General features: G+C 45.9%; 1 protein-coding gene across 1 annotated transcript in view; it reads right to left on the bottom strand.

The window, feature by feature from the left end:
• The window catches only part of ISCA2 (iron-sulfur cluster assembly 2), a 49373-nt gene that overhangs the window by 14344 nt on the left and 20365 nt on the right, over positions 1–14664 (bottom strand). The window contains exon 2 of the mRNA XM_086937490.1: positions 4460–4631. Coding sequence (XP_086793616.1) covers positions 4460–4631 — 172 coding nt within the window. The remainder of the gene's footprint in view (positions 1–4459; positions 4632–14664) is intronic.

Genomic DNA, 14664 nt, shown 5'->3' with positions numbered 1-14664 from the left:
ATTCTACAGCAGTTGGGTGGTTCGCCACTGTGCTGTTTGGCTCAAACAGGCGGACAGGTGGCGAGAATGCGGCCTGTCCTGGATCGCCCGTAAGCTAACCCACCATCTTTACATATGTTGTATGTAAATAAATCCTGCAGCAATTTTGACCCAAACTCTATTTGTCTGTGTTTCCTTTGCGGGTTTGGGTATGTGGGGCGGGGGAATGTTATGTAGCCCTGAGTTGACTATGTTGGTGTGTGTCAGCAGGGGTGAGACGGTGAAGGGACGGCAACGGGGTGAGCCGAGTGCACGGGGAGGGGAGAGGGGGCCGGGGGGGATGGGTTGTTAAAAACCGTGCCCCTGGTGTGATAATAATGAAGGATTAAAAACCAATTTAAATCAGACAGAAATGAGCACGATGATGGGCTATCACTCGGGGCGTGGGGCAGGATTCACACAAAGCCTCATTTCTGCACAAGAGATGGGATACAACGCCATCACGCTCTGAATGCAGTGACTCACATCAGTGACGGTCACCAACCGAAGGAACCATGTTATAGTCATATCAGCCTCATGCCTTCAAGGTTGCTGGAGAGAAAACTTTCACGCAATAGGTGCAGTGACTCATAGCCCTGGCGGGCTAAGGTGTTGTGTTGCGGTCACACCTTTCCGCATCCCTTGATCTACAGAGTGAATTTTCTTCCCAGTGGGCAACGACTCCATGGCTACGTTATTCAGGTGAGACAGCGACTCACTCATTGAAGAATCTCTCAGGTCCTTTCTGTTGCACCAGCAAATCATGGGGAGCGCAGACTGGGCAGGCAGTCCATGGCGACCTGGGAGGGTTGTGTACCTTGGCATTTCTGGATGCCATAGTCATAATACAATTGTTGCTCTGGTCCGACCACACTCTGACCTGCTGTAACTCATATGGGTTTAGCCCCGAGCAACAAAAGATCCTTTACCCCCTTATGATAATTCCACGCAGTGCATTTGGCAATTCCAGATCGTGGAGGAGGAATCTAAGAGGCAGTGCAGAAGGACACACAGAAAGAATGGAGACAGCGGACTGCGATTACCACTAACCCTATGAAGCACACTTGACTTTAGGGAATAAAAATGCATACAGGGACACCAAATAGGTAACCCACATCATGCTACCAAAACACGCTCATATACACTTTGCATACTAACAGGGAGCTTGAAGTGCCATAGTAATCACATATTACATAGAGTTATCAGGTAGTCAGCCCACACTCTCTCAAGGGTTTAGGTAAAAAGGTCCGTTTCCCACACCTTAAACATCTGCCAATAAAGATGTGGGTTTAGTCTCTTCTAAAAGAGTTTGTGAGCTTAAGTCTTTCTTGGCTAAGGGGGCATATCAAGCTTCAACAATACAATTGTGTAATGTTCTTCTCATGCTTAGAATGCCGTTTGTATCATGTTCTAACCTGTGGCATTCTAAAGAGAATCTTGGTTTTAAAAACGAGTCAGTTAGTTTGCCAGCCGGCTTAATTACTACAAATTGTCATGGTACTACTTTCAAATGATTTCCATTTGAAAGGACGAAAACTTGCAATACTGCCCTGAGCAGGCGCCAAGGCCCTGCCGGGAGAACACAGACACAAGGCTGGTTCACTGCTTAGGAATGTCTGACATAATATCGACAGACAGAATATCAAACTACAAAAATATCGGAACAAAAATATCGACATCAAAATATCGGAATCATATCTTCATAAAGGTAAGTACAAAAATATCGAAAAAATAATATCGTAGTACAAAAATATCGGAATTAAAAATATCGTTTTTTTAAATGTATTAATAATAATGTAGAAATAATTTTAAAATACATATAATTTTACAAATATTAAATAAAAATATTAAAACAAAATTAAAACTAATACATATACATTTAAAATAAATAACACTTAATAATTTAATGTAATTTTATTTTTTTAATGTTATTTAATTGATTTAATCTAATTTTTTTTGTTTTTACCCTGTACGCCTGTACCCCAAAAACCCAAAACTGACCCTGAACCCTAAAAATATCCCTGTACCCCAAAAACCCAAAACACCCAGAACCCCAAAAATACCCTTTTACCCAAAAACTGAAAACTGACCCTGAACCCTAAAAATACCCCTTTACCCAAAAACTGAAAACTGACCCTTATCCCTAAAAATACCCCTTTACCCAAGAACTGAAAACTGACCCTTATCCCTAAAAATACCCCTTTACCTAAAAACTGAAAACTGACCCTGAACCCTAAAAATACCCCTTTACCCAAAAACTGAAAACTGACCCTGAACCCTAAAAATACCCCTTTACCCAAGAACTGAAAACTGACCCTGAACCCTAAACATACCCCTTTACCCAAAAACTGAAAACTGACCCTGAACCCTAAAAATACCCCTTTACCCAAAAACTGAAAACTGACCCAGAACCCTAAAAATACCCCTTTACCCAAGAACTGAAGACTGACCCTGAACCCTAAAAATACCCCTTTACCCAAAAACTGACCCTGAACCCTAAAAATACTCCTTTACCCAAAATTAATTAATATTATTTAATTACCAATTAATTATTAATTAACAATAACAATAAAGTAAATATATTAGCACATTAGCTGTAATTAATTTAATTTAATAATTAATATTATTTTTCCTAATTAATTAATTAAGAATAACAAAAAATATATATTAAAAAATTACTATAATTAATGTAATTAACTAATTAATATTAATTAATTACCAAATAATTAAAAAATAAAAATATGTACAAAATTATATTAATTAATTAATAAATTAATTACCAATTAATTATTAATTAAAATATGTACAAACTTATAATAATTAATTAATTATTATTAAATTACTTCCCACCCTATTCCCCTATAAACCCATAACCCGCTAAAGAACATATTTATCAATTAATCAATTAATTAAAATTAATTAAAAATTAATTAATTAATTCCTACTAATTAATAATTAATTTAACATAATTAAATTACTTCCCACCCTATTCCCCTATAAACCCACAACCCGCTACAGTAGTAAAAGACAATATTTAATTAAATTACATTAAAAATAAATAATAAAACATAATAAATACAATATAATATACACTAAATTTATTTAAAAATTGATATTAGTAACATCGAAGTTATTTATTTCGATATTATTGACATCGATATTTAAAACTTGGATATTACTGATATCATACTAATATCGATATTAAGACTGTCGATATTACTTACCTTCGATATTTTGTTCCATCGATATTTAAACTTCGATATTATTGTATATCGATATTTAAAACTCGATATTTTGTCTGTGTACCCTGCTTAGGATCTCCTGGATACAAAAACTTCTGCATGTACACTAAACTTCTGAACACCATCCTTGACTTCATGAGACAATGTAGCAAGCTTATGGTGAAGAAGTGGGCTATTTAGCAGACCACCACCGTTTTGGCTGAATGATTCTAAATATTTTGGAGTTGGTTAATTGGCTTCTGTGGGTTTAAAAAAAAATAAAAAATACTGCAATACCCAACTGGAGAGCCTATGATGGCATAGCGGCTCACCATTTCAACTCTGAGAAAGGTCGAAGATTACTGAACAATCTGATAAACTAGGAGTAATGTTTTATCCCTTTAAAAGACAGGCGCGAGGCTACGTTTTTTATATTATTGGTGAATAAAATTAAAATATTGTGATCTCCGTAAACTGCTCATACTCAGAATAAAGTTTTGGAATAGCAAACTACAAGACCCCCAGTAACAGCTCCATTTTAGAGACGCTGAGAGATTATACGAGACTCAACCCACACTGTAATGGTAGTGCTTACTAATGTACGCCCCTACCATCAGAAGCAACGCTAGTGATGGGGAAAAAAAATAACTGGATGTCCTCCTGCAGAGGTTGCATACAGATGGTAAATAGAACAGGGTAGTAAGGGCAATATGGGTATAGGTAGACTAGTATACAAACTCAAATTTAAAAAGTACTGGATGTTCAGCTCTGGTGTTTGTGAAACTGGAATCCAATTTATAGAAAAATATGCAAATTATTGCAATTTTCCAAAATTCGTGCAGCCAAAAATCTCAATGTCTATGAACTGTACACCTGACAAAAATGTGAAAAACAATAAGTGTAAGGGGTAAACAGATCATAACCATATACATGTTCTGTGCCAGTGGCCGCAGAGTAGGGCTGCTGGGCAATATGGTGCTGTCATGTCCTGTACCCACTTGGCAGGGCTACAGATCATATACCATAGGGCTCATGCATGCAGGGGCGCTATGCACAGGACAAGGTCAAGGGCTATTAGCAGGTCACTGTAACCACAGATCATGTGCCGATCACACTAATTGTGTCCTTAGCTGGAGTTGTTATGAGGATATTCTGTCCCATTCTAAACCCAGGTGAGCTCTGGCTCTTTCTCCTATTCCTCATCTGTGATGACACCTCACCTTTACACAACTGTCACTGAGCTGGATGTGAGCTGGTCCAGTCACTTTTTCTTCCTCCGGATTAGAAGATGAAAGCCATTGAACTCTGGACAAGGGAACTGAAGCTCCCGTCGGTATTGAAGACGAATTGTCCAGCACCAGCAACTGGCGGCACAGACCCGGGGATGCAGTCCTGAAATCCAAGAATGGGGATTGGTCAATATTATACGATTGCACCAACACAAAAGAGAGTACTAAACTACCACTCACAGTGAAACGGCACTGCTCCAGGGGCAATGGTGCCTGTGGTGACTCCAGAACTCCAGCATTTACTTTTTAACTCAAATGACATTCTAGACATCCTGCAATCAGGACTGCAGCAATTAAGTGGGTCGGGGTCAGAGCTAATTGTTAATATTTGTACTGATTTGAGTTTCTTTTGGATTAAAAATATCGCACAAATGTGTTAAACAATGAACATAACATTTGGTATAGAATTATAACATTAAAAAAACAGTACTTGGTAGGGTTGTGTGAGAGACCCAAAACCTTCATAGCATGCACTCTTGAGGGGTAAGTAAGGGTTGCAGCCTATTCGTGTTAATGCAACTGTGAGAAGTACATCAGCTTGTATCACATGGCTTTATTGCAAAGGTACAGAGTGAGGTAGAAGTGTTGTATTCCTCACCAAGGTGCTTCTTGCTACACCCGCATGGTGGCACTTTAAAACAAGCATTCGCAATGTAATAGGTCTCACATTTACGAGAGTTTGAGCTATTGGCAATACAATAGCTTAAACTCATGCAAATGCGAGACCTATTGCATTACAAATATGTTTGTTTACTAGCGCTTTCAAATTTATGGAGGCCGCGCTAATTTCATTAGACAAGTCGTGTCTAAAGAAAGGGGTGTGGCCGACATTAAAGTGAAACAGCAGCATGCGGCACTTTGACAAAAAAAAAGCATCCGTTTGTATAACGTTTTCAAAATCACCACTCTCACGCTGCTCGGTAAAGAATTACTATCTTTATTTTGCCAGAGCGCCGGGAACCCTGACCGATGCCTTAGCGGTCGGAGCCTCTACAAGATGGCCGCCTTCCGCTTCCGCTTGCTCCCCTTCCTGTTCCGGTGACGGAACAACTAGAGCGTCACCACATATCTCCCCCCTTTTAATCAACACAAACAGTATAACAATAGAGTCCTTACTTCCAGTTCATTTCAAAGTCTTTGAACTTCTCAGGTACCTTCACTGTCCTTCTCGCTCTGGTTCTCACTCCTTCACTTTCACCATCTTCCCGTACCATACTGTCCATCCTTCCTCCAGTTCCTTCTCTTTCTCTTTCTGTCACTTCCTCACTGCTCTCTTCCTTGCACCAGCTCCTTGTTCCCTCGTTCACACTTTCTTCGCCTTCACTGTCTTCCACTTGCTTCATACCTTCAGTGACTTCCTCACTTCGCCTTCCTCTACCTGCTTCTTCGCCTTCGTCTACATACTCTGCGCCTTCCTCCGGTTCACTGCCCCACTTGATGATCTTGCTGCATTTTGCCATTCTGACCATTGACCACACCTTCCCGTCACTGAGTAGGGCAGAACGCGTGTAGGGCTCCAGTACTCGCATGGGCGGTGAGAACTTGCTCTCTCCCTTTTTCTTGAGGATGGCTAGCTTCACTCTTACCCAGTCGCCCTTCTCCAACTCTGCGCTTTGTGTTTCTTGTTGAAGTGTGTCGTGTATGTTTCTTGTGCTCTTTCCAAGTTCCTTGTGACCACTGCCGGTGACCACTTGCTTTGCACCACTAGTTTCCTCCATGCTAAGTTGTCTCTAGTGAAGGCTTCTCTTCCCCTTAAAACTTTAAATGGGCTGTATCCCGTGCTCCCCGGGGTGATCCGATAGGCCCAAATCATCTTCTCCAGTTCTTTTTCCCAGTCCAATCCATCGTTGATCGCCGCTTGGATGGTGCCCATGATCACTCGATTGAAACGCTCCACTTGGCCGTTTCCTGCAGGGTGGTAGATGGGGGTATGTTTGACTTCTATCCCATTCCTGGCCGTGAAGGCAGTCCACTTAGCGGATGTGAATTGCGGCCCATTGTCGCACGTGACCATCTTAGGAATTCCTTCTCTGACGAATGTGGAGCGTAAGAAGTTCACCACTGCGTCCGTGTCCACAGACTCTGTCACTTCCACTTCCGGCCATTTGGAAAATCTGTCGATGAGAACCATGGCATACTTCGGCGTTCCTGCTTTGTTGAGGACGGGGCCCATGATGTCCACTGATAACATTTCCCACGGGCCATCCGGGATGGGGAACCGTCCCAACGGTGGTCTCAACGTGCTCTGCGACTTGTCCGCCCTGGCACATGATTCGCACTGCCGTACATATCTTTCTATCTGCGCATCGATGGCCGGCCACCAGTACGCTTGTCTAGCAAGGGCTTTGGTCTTTGTGATGCCCTGGTGCCCTTCGTGCAGCAAGGACATGAGATGATTCAGTATGCCCCGTGGTGGGATCACTTTGTCGCCACGTAATAGGAATATAGGATTCTCTGCTAAAGACAGTTCCTCTCTCACTTCCCAATATCTCCTGAGCTCATCCTTGAGGTGCCTCTTTTCCGGCCACCCGTGGACCACGTACCCCTTGATGGCCTCCAATTCGTCGTCCTCTTTATAGGCTTCTTCCCATTCCTGGGCACTGATTACACTCTCTGTCTCTTGGATGGTGGCTACCACGAATCCTTCCCATTTATGATTCTCCCGGTCACCCGCCACTTCCATGGCTGCCGCTCTCCTGAGGAAGTCCGCCACTTTGTTTTGCGGCCCCGGGATGTGCTCTACTTCATACACATAGTCCAAAAGTCTGAGTGTCATTTTCGCGATTCTAGGTGTCGCATGGGCATGGCCACTGGAGGTTAGCACTTTGACCAAGGGTTTGTGGTCAGTCCTCACCAGGAATTTTGCACCCCACAAGTACTGCCTGAATCTTTCCATGGCCCAAACAACAGCCAGCATTTCTTTTTCCACCACGCTGAACTTCTCTTCGTTGGGCGCTAGCGATCTTGAGGCAAAGCTGACTGTAGACATGTCTCCATTTTCGGATTTCTGCATCAGTACCGCTCCCAAACCCCGGTCACTGGCGTCTGTTGTGAGGATAGACGCTGCTGTTGGGTCAAACCCTTTTAGTGGAATGGCGGCTCCCATATCCCTTTTGAGGGTGTCAAATTCTGTCTGTTCCTCCTGGCTCCATACAAACTTGTTCTTTTCCTTCAGTAGTTGGCGCAGGAGATGAGTCTTAGTTGCAAAGTGAGGAATGAACTTGCTGTAGTATTCGGCCATTCCCAGGAATGACTGAACATCCTCCTCCTTGCTCGGAGTGGGGGCGTGTAGGATGGCGTCCATGTTGGCTCTCTTTTAGTTCTATCCCTTTTTCGCTCACCTCGTGACCCAGGTAGGTGACGGATTTCACTCCGAACTTGCACTTGGTCCATTCCGCTGTAAGGCCATTGTCTTGTAAAGTGCGCAGCACTTTGTGAAGCTTCTCGTTGTGGTCCTGCTTGGTTCTTCCCATGACTAAGATGTCGTCTTGAAAGAACTGTACATCTTCAACGTTTCTCAGGATCCTGTGCATCATATTCTGAAATACAGCCGCCGCTGAGGCCAGACCAAACGGCATTCTCACAAACTCGTAGCAGCCGAAAGGCGTGATGAAGGACGTGAGGTGACAACATGATGGGTGCAGTTTCACTTGGTGGTAGGCGGACGATAGATCCACTGTGGAAAACCACTTGATGTTCTTGGTCTTCGCCAGCATCTCATTTATGCGGGGCAGAGGGAATTTGTCGATCACAATGTTCTTGTTCAATTCCCTGAGGTCGACACATAGCCGCACTTTACCGTTGGGTTTGTGGGCTACCACCACTGGTGAAAGCCATTCTGCGCTCTCCATGGCTCTGATCACCCCTTCTTTTTCTAGCCTGTCCAGTTCCATCTGTACTGCTTCCCTACAACGGAACGGGATGTTCCTCACCTTGTGAACTACGGGTTTGGCCCCTTCCTTGAGTTTTATGAGGTGTTTGTATTTCGATAGTTCTCCGATTTGTCCATTGAAGACTTTGGGGTATGCTCTGTGCCACGATTCCGCATCATCTTTCTCTTCCCAATCCATTAGTAGGATTTTCTCAATGCCTCCTGGGTTGAGCTGTATCCCCAACGCTCCCTGGTCTTTCCAGCTTAATACCGAGGGTCCCTTCTCTGCTATGTATAGCTTGCACTGTGCGTGACGTCCCCTGAACTCGAACAGGAGGGGGCAGTACCCCAACATGGGGATCTTCTGTCCAGTGTATGTGACCGGTCTCAGGTCCATTGGGCGTAGATCCTCCTCGACGTTGGAGACAAATTTTTCTTCCCACACTCGTCCCTGTATGATGGAGATGGGAGCACCGCTGTCTGCAATCATTTCTATGGGTATCCCTCCTATGTGCATGTCCAGCCTGGGTTTGTCCGACTCTGAGCCATCCATCTCTAACACTTGCACGTCAATGTAGAGAACTTCTTCTAGGTCATCTTCTTCGTCTTGGTTGTCCACATTCTCTTGTTGCTCTTGGTCGACGTACCTGACCATTGCTCCCTTTGGCTTCCGGCGGCACACTTTCTCGTAGTGCCCGAACACGTTGCAGAAGGAGCATCTTGCCCTGAATGCCGGACACGCCTTGTCGTTCCCGAGATGCGCTGTGCTCCCACACCTGTAGCAGCTTAGTCGCCCTCCTTTGCTCGTCCTCTGGTCCGTTTGATTGGTTGGGGCTGGGCGTCGTCCGTCTTGATTCTTCTGTTGGTCTCTTGGCTTTGGCCGCTCACTCTTCCCCGGTGTCATTATCTTGCACACTGTTTGTGATCCTCCAGTTTCTTTCTTGGCCGCTTGTGCACAACGTTTGGATAATTCGGCCTTCTTCACCATCGCCCAGATTTCTTTGAGGGGTGCGTCCCCCTTTACCCACAGTTTTTCTTGGACGTGGGTGCTTGATGTGTGCATGATGATTTGGTCCCTGATTAGTTCGTCATGTAGTGTGCCAAATTTACACGAGAGGGCCAACTTCTGGAGGGCCACCACATACTCGTCCACGGACTCGCCGCTCTTTTGCTTCCTTTGAAAGAAGTTGTATCTGTCTATGGCGACGCACACCACCGGCCGGTAATGTGCGTCGAGGTCGGCAATGGCGTGGCTGAAAACGTCTGTGTCCCTGGCGTCCCTTGCACCTTTGACTATGGTGTCGTATACTCTTATCCCTTCAGGGCCCAAGTTATGCAACAATATTTTCTTCTTCCTCTTGCTAGAGAACGGGGTATCACCCTCTTCCTCCAAGGCATCAAGGTAGTTCAAGAAGTACCTCTTCCAGCATGTCCGGTTCTCCGCTCTTTGTTAAGAATGGCACCAGCTGGGTGAGGGAGGATGACTGGGTAGCCATTTTGGGCTCGCCTCTCTGGCGTGTATCAGCTAGGATCGCTCTGCTGGGTGGACTCCCCGGCGTGGAATGTTCGTGCTCGCCTGCGTGCCTTTCGTCGCGACTGTCTTCGCTATCTTCCTCGCCTTTCACTATCGAGGGACCTGGTGAAGCCCGTGAAGTTCCTCCCTTGGCTGGGTCTGACGAGCCAGGCACTTCTTTGCCCGATCGCTGCTCCGCCAGCTTGCCGGGCACCCTGTAGCTTAAGCCTAGGGCGGGGCACTCCAATGAGTGGGGCACAGCGCCTACTGTTCACCCTCTCTACGCAGCACTGCCTGTGCTCGCCTTCAGTAGCCTCTGCTGCCACTCAGGGTACTGTGCACGTGTGGCCCGGGCTCTGCTGCCTCTGTAGTGCCCGCAGTGTCCCCAAGCTCAATACTCCTCTAGTCCTTTCCCCTCCCGCAGGTAAAGCAGTTGGTGCTTACTTGCTGGCCTGTGGCGGTGTACTGGGGGCTGGCGCCGTTTTGCGCTTTTTTTTTTTGTTGAAATCGGGACCTCTGCCACGCTCCGGCGTTTACTCCTGCTGTGGCGCTGTGTGGGATTGCAGGTGGTGCGTGGGTTCACTCGCTCGTCCTCATTATAACGTTTTCATAATCACCACTCTCACGCTGCTCGGTAAAGAATTACTATCTTTATTTTGCCGGAGCGCCGGGAACCCTGACCGATGCCTTAGCGGTCGGCGCCTCTACAAGATGGCCGCCTTCCGCTTCCGCTTGCTCCCCTTCCTGTTCCGGTGACGGAACAACTAGAGCGTCACCACAGTTTGTCAAGTTGACAAACGGATTTTTTTGTAAGAGCGCCCAGGCCGCGGTTTCACTTTCATAGCGGGCATCCACCCTTCTTTAGATCTGACTTGTCTAAAGAAAGGGGTTTGGCCTACATGAATGTGAAAGCGCCGCATGGACGATAGTTAACAAAAAAATAGGCGTAACTGCTATACTTAAAGCGGACCGCCATTAGTAAAATAAATAAACGCATCTGCTATAGTTAAAGCGGCCCGCCATTAATAAGTTGGGCGGCGTCCTATGACCTAGTGGGTCGTATGCTCACAGCCAAAAAAAAAGCAGACCGCGTAACAAGGCAAGTAAAAGGTCCAGTAGTTATGGGAGGTAACAAATGCAGAAAAGGGGGTACCAATGAGGCACCAACAAGCCTAATAACGACTCGGAAGCCAGTGTTTACGAAGGACAATCACACAAGCCAATTTAAAATATGGGCGGAGCGTGGGCAGGGTTTCAAAGCCATTCTCCAAGACTGCGTGCCTTGCAGCAGCACATGTGCTACCACGGCTCGGCATAAAGAATTACAAAAATAAGTAAGCACGGACGCTATACTTAAAGCGGACCACAATTAGTAAGTAAAATAAAGAGTGAAAGAAAGAAATGCAGCGGTATATTTAAAGCGGACTGCCATTAATAAATCGGGCGGCGTGCTGCGACCTAGTGGGTGGTATAGGGGCAAATTATTTAACAAAATAGTGCTCATAGCCAAAATGAAGCAGACCGTGTAACAAGACAAGTAAAATGTCCAGTTGTTATGGGAGGAAACAAATGAAGAAAAGGTGGTACCAAGATAGGACTAACAAGCCTAATAACCACTAGGAAGCATGCATTTACGAAGGACAATGACAAGCTAATTCAAAATATGGGCGGAGATTGGGCGGTGCTTCAAAGCCATTCTCCAATATTGCATACCTCGCAGCAGCACATGTGCTGCCCATGTTCGACCTAAAAAAAACAAGGTGAGTGCTCATTTACCTCACAGGGGTCCCTATGTGCTCAGTGCAGTCTTCAATATTAATTTGTATCCGTTAACTCTGTGAGATCCTAAGAGACTTGTGTGTGGGATATGGGGTTACCCTAAGATACCAAAGTAAAGATATTCACCACGAGTACACTGAAAACAGTTCAGAAAGGTCTTCACGTAAACTTGCTGTTGCGTCTAACCCTACCAAAGTATGGTTAATACCCAATAACCCTGGCTTGTGGATCTAGGAAATTAGAGCCATAATAAATCAAACGAGAATTAAACAGAACACATTAGTGACAGTGAGATGGAAGTAAGAAATTTGGAGGGAGGTACCTCTAAAGCAAGGCCACATAAGCCAGCAATAATTTTGGTTTGATTTTAAAATCATCAGTTTTTAACATCGTGTTAAGAAAAGGTGCCATGGCATTAACAAGTTACACAATAACTGGCAAGCCCATATGATGAGATACATTCAAAATGTGAAAATATCCGTTTAGTATCTTGAAAAACATTAATTTAAAATGCAAAATTGTGTTTTCTCAATTGGGAAAGGGTCTTTTGATGCTTAAGCACAATGCTGAGATAAAATCCACTGTGCATGGCTAGACAAGCAGTCCGTATATAACTTCTAGCCATCTGGCTGTATGGACAGCCACATCCACAGGATGGTCGTCAGAAGCTCTGCAATCATGAAGCTAGGATTTTTGTTTTAGCTCTTAGCCTCTAAGATTGACGTTGGACTCAGGTCACTCACATTCACCTGTGCAGGCCCGGGGGCACAGCACTCTTCTTGATTTTGCTCCCAAAGTCGGACGTTTTCAGAGCCCATCCCACAACTTGTGCTGAAACAACTACAGTTTCCAGAGCCAAGAGCCACGCTGTTTCAGATTGAAGAGTGCCTGGCACCATCCCTACCAAACGCCCTCTGGCCCGACTCTGGGCCCGAAGGAGCCGAAATACCCTCATCCCCATTTATATGGAGATCAGCCAGCGGGTTTGCCCTCTGTGCCAGTTGGAACCTCAATGCTCATCTTGCCTCTAGCTCAATTTTCAACCCTGCTTTCAACCCAGAGAACTGTGCCAGCCCCCTGTACTTCAACGCCAATGCAGACTCCATTGACGTCTCTGCAGAAGGACCCGATCATTGTCTCTGAAGTAGAATTTGCGCAGACCTGACCTCGCCTGAAGCCATGCCCAAATCCGCCTAAGGCCCTGAAGGGAGGTAACTCACTTTGTACTCCCTCTTTGGCACTGATTCTGATGACTATGACCATGTTAATGAGTTAGCTCGGCCCTGTAAATGATGACAACTGGTACAATGACTTGCAGGAGGCTAGGTGCTTCAATACCTCTTCAGGGACAGCTCTTTTTTCTCCCTATGGATCAGCCACAGAGGAATCTGCCTCTTAAGCTATGGTTATACGTAAGGCAGCTGTAGATCTCGAACTCCAGATCCCTGCCAGGAAGGCGAAAACGAACGTACTTACAGAGGTCCTACAAACAGGACATACTTCTGGAGAGCATCTTCTCCCATTCCATAAGGCACTGATTGACACTTTCTTAGGGGCATGGGTCAAACCTTGCTCTGGCACACCAGAAGTACAAGTAAAGCAGGAGTAAGGAACATTCACAGGAATCACCATATGCCACCAGTTAGCAACGAAAAAATGCATAGTGCAGTAATACTAGTTGGTTTAGAGATATCCACCTGAGTCATCGTTATGACTGCAGGTAGGTAAAATACCCTTCCCTCTCTTAAGGACTTTACAGCAGCCCTGCTAGTGCAGATGTCAATGTCCCACTTGGTCACTGCCCACAGAAACTCTCGATGTGGCCATTTTCGCATGAGGGGATAATGAGTGCTTCCCTCCTGGGGCCCTCCACTGAGTCCCTAGTCCAACAAGTAAGGTTCCCAAAAATAGAGTCTCCGGGGGGGCCACTCGGACTGCTATTCCCAGTGCAGCCCAAAACCACCTGTGAGGAGCACAGGGCGGCTATACAATTCCTGAAAGGCCTTGCGGGTCCTCCAGGACAGATTGCCAGAGAAGGGGCCAGGAATCTGCTGCTCGCAAGTCAGCTGTGGGGACAACACAGGACTGAGGATCTCAGCTCTGTGCCTTCTGTGCAGGCGGCCACTAGTTGGGGCAGACTCGGCAGCCCAGAAGCCCCAGTAACACCGCTGCTGTGATTCCTCTCACGGCCGAGGCTCCTCTCTCTCCGGTTTCTATGGCAGACGGCTGCGGCCTTGCCACGTTGGCCCTTAGTCCCCAGAGGGAGTGGGGTGCGGTGGCGCTGCCACTATACGAAGGCTTTCTATTCCCTATGCAACCACACATTGCTAGACAGGAGGGGACCCGCTCTGGTGAAGGATTTCCCTGGGGCCAACGGAGGTGGGGTGCACAGAGAGCAGGTGCCTCGACACGGCACTCCTGCTTCAAAGGCCGCTCTGCCGAAATGTGGGGCGTTCAGCACGCACTACCTTCTTTGCAACCAGCGCTCAACACATGTTGATGAAAACAATGTTGATGGGCGGAATCACTAATCACACGACCGATTGTGGGTGGTATGATGGAATCCTTCTGAATCCTCAAAAAAACACAAGAACAGGAAGGGGGCATGCCAACAGTCACAGGAAAGCACTGGTACACACACAGAGCACGGAGACAGGCAGCAGATCAGCATACTAGTTTACTTGAGCAGAGGGGCAGTCTCTCCAGCAGTCCAGCAGGCAAGCACAACAAAGCAAGCACTCCCAATAGCAGTTTCTTCTAGCAGCACAGCAGTCCTCTGGCAATGTGCAGAATGTAGAGCAAGAGGCATCTGGTTAAAATTCTCATGTGATGTCTAAAAAGATACATGGGGTCAGAGCCCCTGTACTTATACTTCAAAGGAGCCCTTAGAAGCGCGCAATAATCCCTTTAAACCCAGCCCTGGCTCCAGACGTCATTAGGGGGTAAATCAGCCCTTCGTGCTAGGGTAGGACA

This window comes from Lissotriton vulgaris, chromosome 9 (assembly GCF_964263255.1).
Source record: "Lissotriton vulgaris chromosome 9, aLisVul1.2, whole genome shotgun sequence".
NCBI classification, from domain to species: Eukaryota; Metazoa; Chordata; class Amphibia; order Caudata; family Salamandridae; genus Lissotriton; species Lissotriton vulgaris.
This window is presented reverse-complemented; position numbering and strand designations above follow the sequence as displayed.